The 19,834-nt window shown below is 37.6% G+C and overlaps 1 protein-coding gene across 3 annotated transcripts in view; it reads right to left on the bottom strand.

Annotated features, from left to right (window-relative positions):
* Positions 1–18,236: 18,236 nt before the first annotated feature.
* The window catches only part of SLC25A13 (solute carrier family 25 member 13), a 209,893-nt gene continuing 208,295 nt past the window's right edge, over positions 18,237–19,834 (bottom strand). For all 3 annotated transcript variants that reach the window (XM_054495050.2, XM_054495051.2, XM_054495052.2), the window contains 2 exons: positions 19,677–19,767; positions 18,237–19,394 (listed from right to left, as the gene is read on the bottom strand). In XM_054495050.2, coding sequence (XP_054351025.1) covers positions 19,208–19,394; positions 19,677–19,767 — 278 coding nt within the window. In that variant the 3' untranslated portion in view covers positions 18,237–19,207. The remainder of the gene's footprint in view (positions 19,395–19,676; positions 19,768–19,834) is intronic.

Here is a 19,834-nt window from a genome sequence, read left to right as displayed (position 1 = left end):
TGCTATGATATTAATGGTGTCAATGGTGGGAAAAGATGTGGTATAGAATTTTTGGCAAGTCCCAGTTGGAAAATTATAGTAGTGGCCCATGGGATTCTACAGGAAGGCCATGCCATCTGAAGCAAAAACAGCACATGGCATATTAGCGGATCCTGGTAGAAATGAAGTTCTTTTTGGCTGCATAAATGTCTTCTTTTGAGAAGTGTCTGTTCATGTCCTTTGCCCACTTTTTGATGGGGTTGTTTGTTTTTTTCTTGTAAATTTGTTGGAGTTCATTGTAGATTCTGGATATTAGCCCTTTGTCAGATGAGTAGGTTGTGAAAATTTTCTCCCATTTTGTAGGTTGCCTGTTCACTCTGATGGTAGTTTCTTTTGCTGTGCAGAAGCTCTTGAGTTTAATTAGATCCCATTTGTCAATTTTGGCTTTTGTTGCCATTGCTTTTGGTGTTTTAGACATGAAGTCCTTGCCCATGCCTATGTCCTGAATGGTAATGCCTAGGTTTATTGCGGCATTATTCACAATAGCAAAGACTTGGAACCAACCCAAATGTCCAACAATGATAGACTGGATTAAGAAAATGTGGCACATATACACCATGGAATACTATGCAGCCATAAAAAATGATGAGTTCACGTCCTTTGTAGGGACATGGATGAAATTGGAAATCATCATTCTCAGTAAACTATCGCAAGAACAAAAAACCAAACACCGCATATTCTCACTCATAGGTGGGAATTGAACAATGAGAACACATGGACACAGGAAGGGGAACATCACACTCTGGGGACTGTTGTGGGGTGGGGGGAGGGGGGAGGGATAGCATTGGGAGATATACCTAATGCTAGATGACGAGTTGGTGGGTGCAGCGCACCAGCATGGCACATGTATACATATGTAACTTACCTGCACATTGCGCACATGTACCATAAAACCTAAAGTATAATTATAATAATAATAATAATAATAAAAGAAAAAAAAATAAAAAAATAAAAAAAAAAAAAAGAAATGAAGTTCTTTGCCATGGGATATAAACTTAACTACACATCCAAATAACCAATTATAAGTTGAGCCTCGTCAGCTCTACCAACTCATAAAGTTGGATAGACCTAAAAGAAACCCCTTATAAGATAGAAACTGTGCATTGGGATGTACAGAACCAGAAGGCTCTGAACATAAGTAAGCTGCATGAGCAAGTAGCTCATAAGCCCATTGTCACCCAACAGGATTTTACCAGCACACCTCCTCCATGCTTGCATACATGGCCATGTGTTGGGAAGGTGAGTTCTGTGTGAGCAGCTGAAAGAAGAGGAAAAGGTTAGAGTTTGGTTTACATATGGGTTAGTTCAGTTTGTGGGTACAGGTTGTAAATGGATTACAGCTAGCTACTTTATACCACATTCAGGATGAACCTTGAAAGACAGTTAAAAGGGAAAGGCTTTTTAATGGGCAGAGCTGTTAGTTGAGCACCCAGTTATCTCCTTTGTGTGAAAGAAGAGATGGCCAGAAGTAAGTTTATATCCATATTAGCAATCTAACCCAAGCCATCATCATCTCTGTCATGATTCTGGCAGCAGCCTCCTAACTGGTCTCCCTGTGTCCACCTTTGACCCCTTCAGTCACTTCTCAATATAACCACTTGAGTGATATTGTTAGAACATTTAACTCCTCCATTCAAAGCATACCAATGGCTTTCACATCACTTGCAATAAAAGAAGTCAAAATCCTTATAGTGGCCCACAGGCTCTATATGGATTTTTTTTTTTTTTTTTTTGAGACGGAGTCTCGCTCTGTCGCCCAAGCTGGAGTGCAGTAACATGATCTCGGCTCACTGCAACCTCTGCCTCCCAGGTTCAAGCGATTCTCCTGCCTCAGCCTCCTGAGTAGCTGGGATTACAGGCATATACCACCATGCCCGGCTAATTTTTTGTATTTTTAGTAGAGACGGGGTTTTACCATGTTAGCAAGGATGGTCTGGATCTCCTGACCTCGTGATCCACCTGCCTCAGCCTCCCAAAGTGCTGGGATTACAGGCGTGAGCCACCGCACCAGGCCTCTATATGGATTTTAATGACTCCACAACTTCTCTGATATTTGGTATTGTAGGTCTTTTTATTTTGGCTATTTTGGTGAGTATGAAATGGTATCTAGCTGTGGTTTTAGTTTGCATATACTTGCTGGCTAATGATTTTGAGCACCTTTCATGTGATTATTGGCCACATTTAATATTATATTATTTCTTCTTTTTGTAAAATATCCCTTCTAGTATCTTGGCCACATCTTGGCCACTTTAAAATTATTTCTTTTTATTGTTAATCAGATAATATTTTAAAAAATTAATTTAGAAGAGTTTTCTTTATATATTCTGCTTTTAAAAATTATTAATTTAGAGGAGTTATTTATGTATTCTGGATATAATTCCTTTGCCAGATATGTTTGTTACAAACATTTTTCCCAGCATATGCTTTAGAACTTCATTTCCTTAATATAATATTTTGATATGCAAAAATTTTAAATTTCGTTGAGGTCTATTGTATCCATTTTTATGTTTTATACTTAGTATTATATCATACTTTCTAGTAAATCTTTGCCACAGGTCACAAAGATATTGTCTTATGTTTTCTTTTGGACATTTTATTGTTTTAGCTTTTACCTTTAGGTCGATGATGGTTCTTAAATTAATTTTTGTGTATGGAATGAGGTAGTGGTAAACATTATTTTTTAAAACATATGGATAACCAGCTGTTTTGGCAATATTTTCTGAAGGATTATTTTCTTTTTGTTCATTAAATTAAATTAGCATTCTTGGTAGAAAGACAATTGACCATATATGTATAGGCATATTTATGGGTCCTCTATTCTGTTTCACTAATTGATTTATCTATTCTTATATGATATCACACTGTCTTGGTTGCAATAGCTGTATATTAATTCTTGAAATCAAGTGGTGTAAGTACTCCAACTTTGTTACTCATTTTGAAAGATTATTTTAACTATTCTAGGTCTTTTGTGTTTGCACATGAATTTTAGAGTGATTGTGGAATTCTTTTAAAAAAACATACTGCTTGGATTTTGATTGGAATTTCACTGGATCTGTATATTTGGGGCAATGCCATCCAAGAATAGGACATAACTTCTATTTACTGGGTCTTCTTTACTAGACTTCACCAATAGGTTGTGCAAACATTTTTTTTTTCAATTTATTCCTAGATAACAACCAATTTTTTATGCTATTGTAAATATTATTGCTATTATTTTTCAATTTTTTTACAAAATTTTTTACTAGTTTGTAGAAATTAAGTTTAGTTTTGTATATTGATGTTATATTTTGCAACCTTGCTAAATATACTTATTATTTATAGATATTTTTTAGATATAATTGGTTACCACATACACAATTATGCCATCTGAAAATAATGAAAAGTTTAATTCTTCTTTTCCAATCCTATCTTTTTTCCTGTTTCTTTTCTTTTTTCTTTCTTTTTTTTGCCTTACAGTATTAGCTAGGAAGGGCTTTATCATGAGTAGATGCTGAGTTTTATCATATGCTTCTTTTCTGCATCTGTTGACATGGTCACATAATTTTTATCCTTTATTCTGATAATGTGAATTATACTGGTTGATATTTTTTAATGGTAATCCAACTTTGAGATAAAATCGTTTGGTCAACATGTATTAGTCTTTTAACATATCGCTAGACTTTATTTGCTAGTAATTTCTTAAGGGTTTTCCCATAATTGTTCCTTGTGAATACTGATCTATAATTTTCTATTGTAATGTCTTTGTCAGGTTTTAGTAACATGATTATGCTCACATGAGGAGTTGGGAAGTGTTCTGACCTCCTCTATTTTGTGAAGGCATTTATATTGGTATTACTTCTTTCTTAAATGTTTGATAGGATTTACTACTGAAGCCATCTGGCCCTGGAGTTTTATTTGTAGAAACGTTTTTGGTAACAAGTGCATTTATTTAATAGAAATAGGCGATTCTGATTTTCTATTTCAGTTTGGTTCCATTTTGGTAAGTTGTTTTTCACAAGTTGCATTTTTCAAGAAATGCATCCATTTCATTTGTCAGATGTGTCCATAAAAAGTTGTTCATACTATTCTCTTATTACCCTTTAATGTACATAGAATCATAATGACATCTCTTTTTAAGTTCCTGATGTTGCTAAATTATGTTTTCTTTAAAAATAGAAGGTCTTGCTAGGAGAGTTATTTTATTAGTTTGTTCAAAGAACCAGCTTTTTAAATTGTCAGTTTTCTTTATTGTTTATTCACTTTTTCTTCTTTCCACTTTGGGCTTAATTTGCTTTTTTTCCTTCCTGAAGCAGAAACTTAGATCATTGATGTAACACTTTTTTCTAATATAGGCCTTTGAAGTTATAAAAATCCCTCTCAGGGTGGGCATGGTGTCTCACACCTGTAATCCCAGCACTTTGGGAGACCGAGGCAGGTGGATCACTTGAGGTCAGGAGTTTTGAGACCAGCCTGACCAACATGGTGAAACCCTGTCTCTACTAAAAATACAAAAAATTAGCCAGGTGTGGTGGTGGGCGCCTATAATCCCGGCTACTCGGGAGGCTTAGGCAGGAGAATCGCTTCAACTCAGGAGGCGGAGGTTGCAGTGAGCCAAGATCGCGACATTGCGCTCCAGCCTGGGCAACAAGAGTGAAACCCTGTCTCAAAAAAAAGAAAAAGAAAATCCCTTTTAGTACTGCTTTTACTGTATTCCACAAATTTTGCAACAGATTTTATTATTCTGTTCAAAATATTTTCTAATTTCCATTGTGGTATATTATTTGACCTATGAGTTTTTCTGAAGTGTTTTGTTTAACTTCTAAGTATTTGGAAAGTTTTCCAGAAAACTTTGTTTTCATTTCTAGTTTGATTCTGCTTAGTGAGAAAACATATATAATATGAAATACCCTGTATTTCAAATGCTTTTAAATTTATTAAGATTTCTTTTATGACTTAGCATATGGTCACCTTGCTAAATATTCCATGCGTACCTAAATAGAACATGAATTCTTCAGATCTTATGGGGTTCTATAAACGTTTTTTTATTTCCTATGCATTCTGTCAATTATTGAGAAGGTGATGTTAAAATACAAACTACAGTTGTGAATTTGTCTATTTGATCTTTTAGTTCTCTCCATTTTTCATTCATACTTTTTTTTTTTTTTTTTTTTGACAGAGTCTCACTTGGTAGCCCAGGCTGGAGTACACTGGCATGATCTTGGCTAACTGAAACCTCTGCCTCCCAGGTTCAAGTCATGTTCATTCCTCAGCCTCCCGAGAAGCTGAGATTACAGGTGCCCACCACCATACCTGGCTAATATTTGTATTTTTTTTTAGTAGAGACAGGGTCTCATCATGTTGGCCAGGCTGGTCTCAAACTCCTGACCTCAAGTGATCTGCCCACCTCAGCCTCCCAAAGTGCTGGGATTACAGGTGTGAGCCACTGTGCCCAGCCAATTTTTCATTCATACATTTTGAAGGTCTGTTACTAGAGACATACTTATTAGGTTATTATATCTTCCTGATAAATTTATTATTATTATGGAATCACCCTCTGGTGTCCTTTCATTTCAGCCTGAAGGACTCGCTCTAGCATTTATTGTAGCATAGGTTAGGGAAAAGTTTGTTTATGCTTATCTGGGGATATCGTAATTTCTTCTTCTTCTTTTTTTTTTTTTTTTTTTTGAAATAGAGTCTTGCTCTATTGCCCAGGCTAGAGTGCAGTGGTACGATCTCAGCTCACTGTAACCTCCGCCTCCCGGGTTCAAGGGATTCTCCTGCCTCAGCCTCCTGAGTAGCTAGGATTACAGGTGCGTACCACCACACTCGGCTAAGCAAATTTTTGTATTTTTAGTAGAGACAGGGTTTCACCATGTTAGGTTGGTCTCGAACTCCTGACCTCATGATCAGCCTGCCTCGAGCTCCCAAAGTGCTGGGATTACGGGCATGAGCCACAGTGCCTGGCCTTCTTCATTTTTGAGGAATGGTTTTATCAGTTTTCATTGACAGGTTTTTTTTTTTTTTGGAGTACTTTGAATATCTCATCCCATTGCCTTCTGGCCTCAACGATTTCTGACTAAACTATTAATCTTATTGAGGATCTCTTGTATGTGATGAATTGCTTCTCTCTTGCTGCCTTTTCCCCAATCTTTATGCTTTTCTTTTACATATCTTATTGTATTGGCTAGGATGCCATCTTTCACATAATGTATGATATAAGCTATAGGCTTTATCAAGTAAAGTTTCCTTTCATTCCTATTTTGTGAGATGTTACAAAAACATGAATGTTGAATGTTGTCAAATATCTTTTCTGAGTTCAATTTAAATAATCATTATTTTCTTTTTAATTAGTGTAATATATCAATTGTTTTTGAGTGTTACGTTTACTGTCCTGCAACAAACCCATTGGTCATAATGAATTGATTATCCCCTTTTTATAACGTTAAGCTCAAATTGCCAAATTTTAAAAAGGATATTTCTATCTCTTTTTACAAAGGGATATTGTTTTAGAGTTTTGTTTTGTTTTCCTTGCAATGTCTTTATATGATTTTGATACTGTGGCAATGCTGTCCTCATAAAATGAATTAGGGAAGTAATCCCTTGCCTTCCATTTTCTCTAAGATTTTTGCAGAATTTTCATTATTTATTCTTAAAATATTTGGTAGAAATCAATAGTGAAGGAACCTAGGCTTGGATTTTTCTTTGGGATATAGGCCAGGAGTGGTGGCTCACACCTGTAATTCCAGCACTTTAGGAGGCTGAGGTGGGTGGATCACGAGGTCAGGAGTTCAAGACCAGCCTGGCCAAGATGGTAAAACCCTGTCTGTACTAAAAATAGAAAAATTAGCCAGGTGTGGTGGCGGGTGCCTGTAATCCCAGCTACTTGGGAGGCTGAGGCAGAGAATTGCTTGAACCCAAGAAGTGGAGGTTGCAGTGAGCCAAGATCGCGCCACTGCACTCCAGCCTCGGCGACAGAGTAAGACTCTGTCTGAAAAAAAAAAAAAAAAAGATTTTTAAGCTAAGAATTCAAGTACTTAAATACAAGCATTCACATTGTTTCTTTCTTCTTCAGTGACTTTGGTAGGATATATCTTTCAAGGAATCTATTTCATCCATGTTGTTTCATTTATTGGCATAAATTTGTGTATAACATTCTCTTATCATCACTTTACAATCTGTAGACTCTGTACTGCTGTCCCTGCTTTAATTCCTGATAATGATTATGTGGGTTTTTTCCCTCCTTTTCTGATTTTTATTTGCCAATTTTATGGATCTTTTTAAGGAATTGGATTTTTGATTTTATTGTTTATCTTGATTATTTTCCTGCTTTCTTTTTTTTAAAATTTCATTATTACTATACTTTAAGTTTTAGGGTACATGTACACAACGTGCAGGTTTGTTACATATGTATACATGTGCCATGTTGGTGTGCTGCACCCATTAACTCGTCATTTAGCATTAGGTATATCTCCTAATGCTATCCCTCCCCCCTCCCCCCACCCCACAACAGTCTCGTTGACTTCTGCTTTTCATTATTTTTTATCTTTTACATCTTTGGGGTTTAACTCGCTCTTCTTTTTCTAGTTTGTTAAGGTGAAAAATTAGACAATTGATTTGAGACCGTTCATCTTTCTAATGTAAGCTGTTAATGGTATACATTTCTCTCTAAACACCACTGTAACTTCATTGCATACATTTGTATATGTTGTGTTTTCATTTTCATTCAGTTCAGAATATTTCCTAATATTTCTTGTGGTTTCTTATTTTCCCTATATGTTGTATAGAAGTATACGGCTTATTCTTCAAATATACGGAGAATTTCCAAAGATCCTTCAGTTATTTATTTCCAGTTTGATTCTGTTATAGTCAGAGAATATAATGTATATAATTCCAATCCTTTTAAGTTTATTGAGACTAGTTTTATGGCCCATATTATAGATTATCTTGGTGAAATTTTACTTGTACTTAAGAAGAATGTGTATTTTGCTGTTGTAGAGTGGAGTGTTCTAAAAATATGAATTAGGTCTATTATTTGGTAAATGTGTTCAAATCTTCTATATATGTACTGATTTTCTGCCTACCTTTTTTTTCTTTTTGTGGACACAGGGTCTTGCTATGTTGTCAGGCTGGTCTCAAAACTCCTGGACTCAAGCAATCCTCCTATGTTGGCCTCCCAAAGTGCTGGGATTACAGGCATGAGCCACTGTGCCCAGCTATGCCTGCTTGTTATATCAGCTACTGAGAAATGAGTACTGAAATCTGGAAGTATAATTGTGGATATCTTTTAGTTCTTTCAGTTCTATCAGTTTTTGTCTTCTGTATCTGAAGCTTTGTTATTAGGTGCCTACACATTGAAGATTTCATGTGTTTGTGATGAACTGACCCTTTTATCAATATGAAATATTGCTCTTTATTCCTAGTAATAATCCTTTTGCTTAAATCTACTTTGACTGATATCAGTATTGCCAACTCCAGCTTTTTATTTATAATTTTGTGATTAGATAGTATAGCTTTTTCCATCAATTTACTTTCAACTTATCTGTGTCTTTAAAGTTGGTTTCTTTAGGTAGCATATAGTTGTGTCTTACATTTTAAAATTTAATTTGATAATCTTTTCTTTTAATTAGGGTGTTTAGGCCATTTATATTTAATGTAATTATCAAAATGGTAAGGTACATCTACTGTCTTGCTCTTTTTTATTTGCCCTATCTGTTCTTTGTTCTTTTTACCTCTTTCCCTGTCTTCACTTGGATTTTTATTTTTAAGATTTCCATTTTTCCCCACTAATGTCTTATTAGCCAAATCTGTTTTATTTATTTTGTATTCTTATCATTACTAGCATTTGCTCTAGGGGTTTACAACATATATTTTCTACTTATAACACTTTACCTTAAGATAATAGTATACCACTTCATGTATAGTATAAGAACCTTTTCATATTATGCTTCCATTTTTCTCTCTTCTTCTTTGTGCTATTGTTGTGCATTTTACTACACAGGGTATAAACCTCACAATATATAATCATTGATTTTGCTTTAAAGAGTCAACTATTTGTTTAAAGAAATTCCAAAACTAATTTAAAAAGTTGTTTTAAAAATTTACCCATTCCTTCCCGTTGTATCACTCTTCGTTTCTTTGTATAGATCTACATTTACATCTGGTATTATTTCCTTCTGCCTAATGAACTATAGTTAACAGTTCTTTAATTTATCAGCAATGTGAATTCTCTTTTTTCTGTCTTATTTTGCTTTCATTTAAGAAAGATATTTTTACTAGGTATGTATCTCTTTGTTGACATTGTTTTTTCCGTTTCTTAAAGATATCACCCATTGTTTTCTGCCTTGTATACTTTCCCACTAAAAATCTTCTCATCATCTTCCTCTGGAGGTTTATAGGTCCTTTCTCCTCTGGCTACTTTTAAGATGTTCTATTTATCACTGGCTTTCATCACTTTCATGATGATGTACTTTGGTGGAGTTTTCTTTAGGTTTGTTTTTCTTGGGGTGCAATGAGGTTCATAGATTTGTATGTATATAGTTTTTCTTAAATTTGGAAATATTTCAGCTATTACTTCTTTAAATATTTTTTCTGTCCTCCTTTTTTCTGGGTTGCAGACACACATTACTGCTTTATATTGTCCTTACATTTTTTAAAGATTTTTTTCTTTTTCTGCTTCATTTTGCAAAATTTCCTTTGCTGTGCCTTCAAGTTTACTAATCTTCATTTCTGCAGTGTCTACTATATTCTCACTCAGTTTTCATCTCAGAGATTGTAAATTTCCTTTGTGTCTTTTATATCTTCCATTTCTCTACATACCACATTTTCCCCTACCTTCTTGACTATATGGATTATTTATAATAGCTGTCCTAATGGTCTTGATGCTGGTTCCATCATATTTGATTTTGGGGTCTGTTTCTATTGGTTGGTTTTTCACTTTGCTACAGTTCATATTTTTTATTTTCTTTCTTCTTTCTTTTTTTCTTTTTTTTTTTGACAGAGTCTTGCCCTGTTGCCTAGGTGGAGTGCAGTGGTGTGATCCCTGCTCACTGCAACCTCCACCTCCTAGGGTCAAGCTGTTTTCCTGCATCAGCATCCCGAGTAGCTGGGACTACAGGTGCCTGCCATGATGCCTGGCTAATTTTTGTATTTTTAGTAGAGTCGGGGTTTCACCATGTTGGCCAGGCTGGTCTCAGGCTCCTGACTTCAAGTGATCCACCCACCTCAGCCTCCCAAAGTGCTGGGATTACAGGCCTGAGTCACCACACCTGGCTACAGTTTGTATTTTCTATCTTCTTTTTGTGAATAGTGATTTTTGTTGTTGTTGTTGTTAGATCCTGGACATTGTAAATTTGGTATTGTATGTTATGCAATTTTGTTGTATTCTTTTAAATAGTACTGAATTTTGTTCTGACAGTTAAGCTACTTGGAATGAGTTGGATCCTGTCAAGTCTTGTTTTTAAGCTTTAAGAGCAGAGTCACTTTTATTTTAGGATGAATTTAGCCTTATTTATATTGTGACACTCTTCTGAGGATTCTTCCTGATGTTCTATGTATTATGAGGATCTTGCACTCTGGCTGGTTCAAATACAAACTATTTCCCCTTTGTGAGCTCCAGAATTTTTCTGCTTCTTTCTCTCTAGCGATTCTTTCCCAAGCTTTAGATAGTTTCCTTTTACAAATGAATAGATCAATATTTGGCCAAAGAGTTGAGAACTCTGCAAAACTCCAGAGCTAGAAGCAGCTCTCTTCTATTTGGTATTTTGTCTTACAAATTCTAACAATCATGGTCTTCCTCCTCTCTGATGTCCATCTTTTTAATTTGGGAAGATTGCTGCTGGGCTGTTTGGGTTCTCCTTCTCTGCACAATAATTGGAAACTGCTTCCTGGCAGTAAGCTGGGGCAATGGTAGGTCTCACCTCTTTCCTTTCTCTTGGAGTTCACAGTCTTATTTTGCCTCATATCCCGTGATTGAAAACATTGTATTATGGGGCCAGGTGTAGTGGCTCAGGCCTGTAATTCCATCACTTTCAGAGGTTGAGGCGGGAGGACTGTCTGTGCTCAAGAGTTCAAGACCAGCCTGGGCAACATGGTGAGATCCCATCTCTAAAAAAAAAAAGAAAAAAGAAAAAAAAATTTATATTGTATACTTTTGTCCAGTTTTCTATGTATTGTATTGCATACTTTTGTCCAGTTTTCTAGTTTTCTCCACGATTCCATCATGGCTAGATGCAGAAATCTCCCAAAGGTGTGTATATATATATATATATTTTTTTTTTTTGAGATGAAGTCTCACTCTTGTCACCCAGGCTGGAGTGCAATGGTGCAATCTGAGCTCACTGCAACCTCTGCCTCCCAATTATTTTCCTGCCCCAGCCTCCCAAGTGGCTGGGATTATAGGTGCCTGCCACCATGCCCAGCTAATTTTTGTATTTTTAGTAGAGATAGGCTGGTCTATCTCTAGTTGGCCAGGCTGGCCTCGAACTCCTGACCTCAGGTAATCCACCCGCCTCGGCCTCCCAACTTGCTGGGATTACAGGCATGAGCCACTGCGTCCAGCATCCCAAATGTACAATTTTTTTTTTTTTTTTTTTTTGTGAGATGGAGTCTAGCCCTGTTGCCCAGGCTGGAGTGTAGTGGCATGATATCAGCTCACTGCAAGCTCTGCCTCCTGGGTTCATGCCATTCTCCTGCCCCAGCCTCCCAAGTAGCTGGGACTACAGGTGCCCACCACCATGCCCGGCTAATTTTTTTTGTATTTTTAGTAGAGACGGGGTTTCACTGTGTTAGCCAGGATGGTCTCGCTCTCCTGCCCTCGTGATCCACTTGCCTCGACCTCCCAAAGTGCTGGGATTACAGGCATGAGCCACCGTGCCTGGCCTCAAAGGTGTAATTTTTAAGGCAGAAAGAAGTAAACTAGAACTGGATGCCAATAGAGGCCAAAGCATTTCTTTAATATTTACTTTGGGGCTTTGAAGGTACATTGCTGTTTTTTTTAAATTTATTTTGAAACAGTTTTGAAATAAAAGATGGCAGTTATAACTTTTAACTTATGCCAAATGCCATTATCATTTTTAATAATTTAGCCAGATATGTGTAGTATCAGAAAGCTTAGTCATTAAAACCAAATAAAGACACTTTCTAAATTGAATAAAACGAAAGAATGACATGCTTAATTTCAAGTACCAAAGAGACAGAATAGTCAGTGATATGGTTTGGCTGTGTCCACACCTAAATCTCATCTTGAATTGCAGCTCCCATAATCCCCTTGTGTTGTGGGAAGGAGCCAGTGGGAAGTAACTGAATCATGGGGGCGGTTTTTCCTATGCTATTCTTGAGGCAGTGAATAAGTCTCACGAGATCTGATGGTTTTATATAGGGCAGTTCCCCTGCACACACTCTCTTGCCTGCCTCCATGTAAGACGTGCCTTTGCTCCTCCTTTGCCTTCTGTCATGAGGAACTGTGAGTCCATGAAACCTTTTTTTCTTTATAATTACCCAGTCTCAGGTATTTCCTCATAGCTGTATGAAAATGGACTAATACAGTTGGTTTCTGTACGTGCACTCTCACATGGGCAAACTGTTAAAAATAAATAAATAAATAATCACCTACTTTATAAGTAGTGGTCAAAGGGTAAGTCGAAATTTCAGGTTAAGTATGACCTGTTTCTTTGATTAGGAAGAATGAGGTACATGTACTGCATCGTGGGGAGGAAAAAGGCTGAGACTGAAAATCTAGAGAAATCTCCACTTTTCATAGCAAAAAAAAAAAAATTCAATAAACAGTGGCTTCACTTCTGTCTTCAGACGAAAAATAAATGCCTGCTTCAATTTTCTTTATCCCCACTTTTTTACTTTTCTGATTTTACTGTAACAGGTAAGACTTTTTATAGCAGTGGAGATAGCCCGAATGAAGAGTTTATTATAAAAAATAGCCTCTTATATTAAGCAGCTAATTATCGGGAGACATACATTTTCAAACTGATAAAGCATGTCTTACTACTTAGAATTTATGTAAGTAAATTCTGCTTCAAAACAGAAATTCACATTCTGAAATATACTACTCTTTTGAGAATAGAGGAAGAATTTTACATTTTAATGTTTTTATTTTTATTTTGCCCAGGAAGAATATACTGTGAATATTTGGTGTGGGTCATTCAGTTATCTTTTCTCCTTCACGTAATAGGGGGCAGAGAGCTGCCAAAATGTGGTGGTAGGTATCCTCTCCTTTCACTTTAGGGGTAGCAGAAAACTTGGGAATACAGTAAGACTTTTCCACCGTTAGTGGTGATGGGGATTTCATGTCCAAAAGTAATTCCAGCAAATCCCACATTCTGTAAACTGTCTCCATTCCCTCCAGACACACTTGGAGGCCAAGTACCCATAGATATTTACTTTTAACTTGGTTTTCCATTATTTCCAACTTTTGTTGAACAACGGCATTTTCTAATTATAGAAGAGATTTTTAAGATGGTCCAATTCAGTTCGCATCATATCACGTTGCACTATAACAGTTTGTAAATTTACCTCCACTTTTTCTGCATTACCTTCCAATTTTACACCCGTGGGGCAAATGCTTCAAGTTTACCTTAATCCTCTCTTTACTGACTTTAATAGACTGTAAAATAGTTTTAAGAGGAATCTCAAAAGGCTTGTCAGGCTTCACCTGGTCCTCAGGCCCTGGAATTCTTTGAGGTAGCAAATGCACTTACTATGGTAAGTAAACAGAGACCACCCTTCCTTTCTACTCTAAGCTAGAATGATACATCTGATACTGAGAATAGAGACAATAAGAAATCCTGGGCAAAGACTATCATAAGAATTTTTGATATAGTTTGTTGAGAAACCTTCGAGGGAGGACAGAATGCCATGAGACTTGGACTCAAATCTGAACTCCATCACTTGCTAGCTCAGAGACTGTGGGCAAGAAGATGAATCTGTCTTGGTTTCCTCATTTGTAACACAGGGAAAAGAACAGTACCTACCTTGAGGGTGATAAAGACGATTAAATGAGATCATGGCTGGCACATAACAGCTCATATTTAATGAGTCCTTATTGGCCACAGAAATCTGGGATTGGAGTTGAATTATGTGCTCCTTTCTCATTTGAATGCTGCCCAATAAGAGACCAGGGCAAGAGCTGGGATAAGTAGCTAGGGATGGTGGAGGAGAATGACAGAAGATAACAAATAATGTTTTCAGCTCTTTTCATCAAGCTGTATTTCCCTTTCCCCATCTTACAGAATAGACTGTAGCACATTTGCACTAGTCTGTTCTGGGATCTTGAGTTCACTTTAAAATCACTTAAAGAAATGCCCCACTGCAAAATGGAGCATCCTTTGAAGGGCCGGAGCCCTGTCCAAAGCAGCGGTAGGCACCGGAGCCTTAGTGGCCAGACCAGTGTGCTGGGGGTGTGTCTGTGACTCAGGAGAAGTGAGGCTTAGACAAGCACAATTACTGTGTCTTCTTAATTTTCCTTCTAAAGTTATTCGACGGGACTGTGGTTTTGCTTTGAGCAAAACTCCCTTAACGGCCGGGAATCTAAAAGCAAACAACATTATTTTATTAGGTTACCCTAGCAGATGAAAGCAAAGTGTTCCATTTGGACTCCTTTTGGAGTCAATTAATGCATTAGCTAAAAACAAACCCTTTTAAAAGAGAGTTCCTGTTGTCTTCAGCAGCTTCGAAGGGAAAGCTTCAGAAACAGAGAGGTGAGCTGTAAACAAGTAATACATTCACTGATAAGAACAACTATTGTACTAATACATTTCAACTCGTGTTAGAATGTAAAACTCATCTCAGAGGATGATTTTTTAAAGCTTTATTTTTAACTAAGACCAGGGAATTTAAATTTATCGTATAGTTTATGTGACGATTCCTGACTCAACTAAAGCCAATTTTAAATAGCTCTAGTTGTTTTAATAAAATATTTATTTATGACTTGTAAAGTAAGTGATCAGTACATGAAACTGTGATTGTTTTCAGTTATGGTTTTAACTCCAGCAGTAGAAAAGGCCTATAAAGTAGGACAATAATGGAGATCACTCATTGGGAAAAAAATACAAATAGTTTATTTTCACCTTCACAAACTCATGTGCCTCTGACCATTATGCAAGGCACCATGAAATTAAATATTTATGTCAGAATATATTTGTCTTCCATGATTCAAGATAAAGTGAATTTTAAAAGCAAATGGGTGCCAATGATGGGGAGATGAGGGGAACAGGGCAGGCAGCAACAGGGTAACATGCACTTTTCAAGGGTGTTTCTCAAAAATTCATCCATTCATCCATCCTTCAAAATAATAACTAGGAGCCTCTACTAAGAGAGTCAGAGACACAATCCCAACCATCATGGATCCCGATCTGGACTTTCAAGCTGAAGACTGCCACTGTTTTAAGAGATGGAGGTGGCCGGGCACAGTGGCTCACACCTGTAATCCCAGCACTTTGGGAGGGTGAGTCAGGCGGATCACCTGAGGTCGGGAATTCGAGATCAGCCTGGCCAACGTGGAAAAACCCTGTCTCTACTAAAAATACAAATAATGAGTCGGGTGTGGTGGCACATGCCTGTAATCCCAGCTACTTGGGAGGCTTAGGCAGGAGAATCGCAGGAACCTGGGAAGTGGAGGTTAAAGTGAGCCAAGATTGCGCCACTGCACTCCAGCCTGGGCAACAAGAGCAAAACTCCATCTCAAAAAAAAAAAAAAAAAAAAAGGCAGAGGCAGAGGTGACAATGCTGTTAGATGCCTCAGACATTAAAATGAAGCAATGAACTCCCCATGGTCTTCCTAACATAACAGAACTCTTTGGTGAAGGTTATTCCCCAAAGGTAAAACAAAAGGCACACACCCCTTTGTGGGCAGTACCATTTGTAGAAAGAACATTTCACTGCTCTGACCAGGGAACGTGTCTCTTAAAAATCTTTGGAAAAATCCACATCCTGAAAGCATTTGATAACCCTGAATTGAAAATGGGATTTTGCTCAGTGGCAAGGATACAAATTCATCCCCACAAGTATGCCTTCTGCGGTAAAAGGCACATGATGACTTTTAGGGACAGTTTATTTGGAAGGTTGATAAATGGGGCCATAAGACAGGACTCATCAAATTTTTTTTTGAGATCTCCCTCTACGTGAAGCATTCCAGCATGACTTGCATTCTGAATACCTAGTTGGAGGAGGTTACAAACAGTTTCAAGCACCATTTGTTCCCGTTTTGATTCCCCACTCACTGGGTTATGTGCTGTTAAACATTTCCAGAAGACTGTCAAAATGTAAGCATCCTGAGGTTTACATAGGCCACACCATTAAATAACATATAAGCACAACATTTTAAACATTGTTTTCCAGCAATGGTAAATATTTTAGCTAAGTAGAAACTAAAGCTTGAAATGCAATAAGCACTTAAATGACTCCTTTCTGTGCCAGAATTCTTATTTTCCTCTGTGCGACCCTGGCTTCTGGGATTAAGGCAACCCCAGGGAGCTCAGCAAATGGTTGTGGGTTACGAGGTGTAGCAGGAGCTTGGCGACAGCATGCCACCCAGCCTCAAGAAACCCAGCCATGACTGGAACCCAAGAATCAGTGTGTTCACTTTGTGGTCAGCTTCACATTTTTTCCCCTCCTTGAAAAAAAAAGAAAAGCTGCTATGAAAGTCAGACCTCTCTCCCACCCTCCAAGGAATCACGTGGTGGACCAGGAGCAGAGTGGAGACTCGGGGCAGGCAGAGCAGAGGAGGCTGGCCCCCCTCAGGTGGGCAGGCAAGCAGGCAGGCATGTGGGAGTTACCAGCTTCAGTTCCTCAGCCCTACAGAGGGAAACGACCCACGGCACCGACAACAGCCACACCACTGACGACGACAATGGATTGTGCTGTCACCAGAAAGAAGGGAAACCCAGAGCAAATTTTACAGTGGTTTTCACCACACGGTGATTGCAGTCCTGTTCAGGGCATGTCACAGTAACACCACCCACTGAGCAGAACCCAGAGGGAAATTAGGCCTCCTTCAAAGTCTCCCATCACTGCCTATCCCTGAACAGAATAAGGCAAGGATTTTAAGGAAACACAGACATGTGGCCCTACCTCCACTGGCTTCCTGGGGCCCCTGGCTTCTTATTCACTAAAGAGAATTGTTCTCAGTGACTGGCAAGGCTAAGTGAAGCCAGGATGCTCTCTCATTAAATGCAACTGTTCTTTAAGAGGCAGGCAGGGCCATGGACAAGTTATGAGATTTTTGGTCAGTGTTTTTACCATGAAAACTTGATCTGCCATAAAATCTCAAACAAGTGAAGAAAAGGAATGCAGAGATGCAGGGCCTTTTCTCCACATTCAAAAGACCAAAGTTGGCATGTTTTGTCCTAACACCAGCCACATTTCTAACACATATTTGGAGTTCTGTGACTAGTCTCTGAGATTATAATACAGGTATTTATCACTTATCACACTGAATTTGGGGAGGGGATTCCCCTTTGGTTTTGTCAGATAATCACAGAAGGAGCCATGTATGTTATCTGTCCTGTTTCTAGTGAAGAAGACAAAGCTCTTCATTCCCCTCCTGACCCTCCCCCTCTAAAAAATCAGCCATTTATGGCGGGTATTGACTCTTTCCAATTTTAAACTGTAACTTCAAATGTCAGCCTGTTGACTTACAGAAACAGACTGACAAATGGCTGTCTGCTATGGAGAAAAACTTTGGAAACTCAAAATGTTCATACAGACTGCCAATAGATTAATTAATAGCCTCTTTGGAGGCATGATCACGGTCTAAGAATAGCCCTAAATTCTGTTCAAGACTAGCTTCTTTCCCCAAATCATTGCAGTGCTAGCCAAATATCAACAAATGTTAGATATAGCGGTATATGGTTTTGGTGTGTGCAAGAGTCAGACTGGATTAGAAAATACAACTGCCATTTCATACCAGTTTTCATGGCTAAGTTCTACTAAAACTATGTGACCTTCATCATCACAATAAACTGCCGAAAGTGCTGGAATGACTAGAACTAAGGTGTCAGTTTGCTAGTTCTTTGCTTATCTATGGTTAAATACAGTTTCTTGTACTCACTTTGAACCATGAAAATGAGGGAACACATTACCTTGAAAGATACTGAGGATATATCCATGCCAATATGAATAAAATTCCTCTCAAAACAAAACATGTAGGCCAATAATGACAATTACTGTATCCACTCACCATGCAACATGCACAAGACCAAACAACTCAATCACTTTACAAATAGTTTATTTCCACCTTCACAAACTCATGTGCCTCTGACCATTATGCAAGGCAACATCAATTAAATACTTATGTCAGAACATATCTGTCTTACATGATTCAAGATAAAGTGGATTTTAAAAGCAAGTGGGTGCCAATGATGGGGAGATGAGGAGAATAGGGCAGGCAGCAATAGTGCACCATGCATTTTTCAAGAGTGTTTATTAAAATAGGCAGTAATCAGTACATGTACATCATATGAGCAGTTTTTCAAAATTAGCACTTCCAGGAGAGGGGCTACATCTCAGTTTTTTCTGTCTGTATAATAAAATGCCAAAAGTACTTCCCTAAAGTACAAAGGCATTTCCCTAGTAGTCTTGGTACCAGTAACAATATGATTACTAAACATCTCCAATGTGGTTTTCATTACAAAGAAACATGTTTCACATAAAAGCTTCATAATATAATCCAGAGACAGAATTTGTGCATGCTTAAAATTTGAAGCCAGGCTGAATATATTTGATATATACTTTTTCATTTCTCCCAGTGTTTTTTATTTTTATAAATATGCACCCAGTTTCCTACCAGTTTAAAACACACACGAAACACTGCTCCGAGCACCATGACTGCCTTACAGTAGCCTCTTTGGGACTACAATCCTAGTTCAAGGAGGGGAGTACTAATTTCTATTCTGACTTGCTCCTTTCCCCAAATCATGTTAGTGTTGACCAAATCCCATCAATTTTCAGATGCAAACAAAGGTTTCTGGGCAGAGGGCCAAAGAATAATTATGAATAATTTCACAATGATCTGGTTAAGAAAACACCCAGAAAATGAATGATTTCACATGATAAAAAAGCCTGGACTTGAATTTAAACAAGAGATGGACGTAAAAGGGATGAAGCATTGCTTCACTCCCAGGAGGGATGTTCTTTACTGCAGTACCCACACAAAGACAGCACTATCCCAGGGCTGATCTTCCTATGGGCCTCCACCAATAGCCTTTGAGGTAGATACTGATGGCTTGAAGAGAGGCAGGTAAAGTCCAAATTTGTTTTCAATCCCTGCAAATGTAGCAACTGCCAGTTTGTAGCCCCCAACGTGATCAGGATTCGGGGCAGGCAGATTGATCCTGGATTTAGGAACTGGCTCTGATCCCATGGGTTTTCTAAAAGAAGAGAAAACAGAGTAAGAAGCTATATTTTTTGTTTCTTTTGTTTTAACTCGATAAAAATAACATTCAAAACCTGTTCAATATTTAATGGAAAGGAGTTGATACATTCTTATCAGTTGTTATGTTCCCCTTGGAAATGACCTTGTTAACACAATTTCAACATTTCCCTAAATCTCTTCTATTTTATTATAGAGACTAGACTGATGTACCTTTCCCTACGACAACAGAGTATTAGCAGCAGCCAAAACTTAGCAGCAGATTTAGCATGATACTTACACTCCTCCAAAATCAATGTAGAACCATCGTTGCAGCAATTCATAAGTCAGCAAAGTTACACCAAACTGGGGTGAGGATCGAAATACACGAGCTTTAAAAAAAATGGAGAAATCATAGATATAATTAGATTTTTAAAAAATTTACCTGATACCAAAGAG

Source organism: Pongo pygmaeus, chromosome 6 (genome assembly GCF_028885625.2).
Source record: "Pongo pygmaeus isolate AG05252 chromosome 6, NHGRI_mPonPyg2-v2.0_pri, whole genome shotgun sequence".
Taxonomy (NCBI): Eukaryota; Metazoa; Chordata; class Mammalia; order Primates; family Hominidae; genus Pongo; species Pongo pygmaeus.
This window is presented reverse-complemented; position numbering and strand designations above follow the sequence as displayed.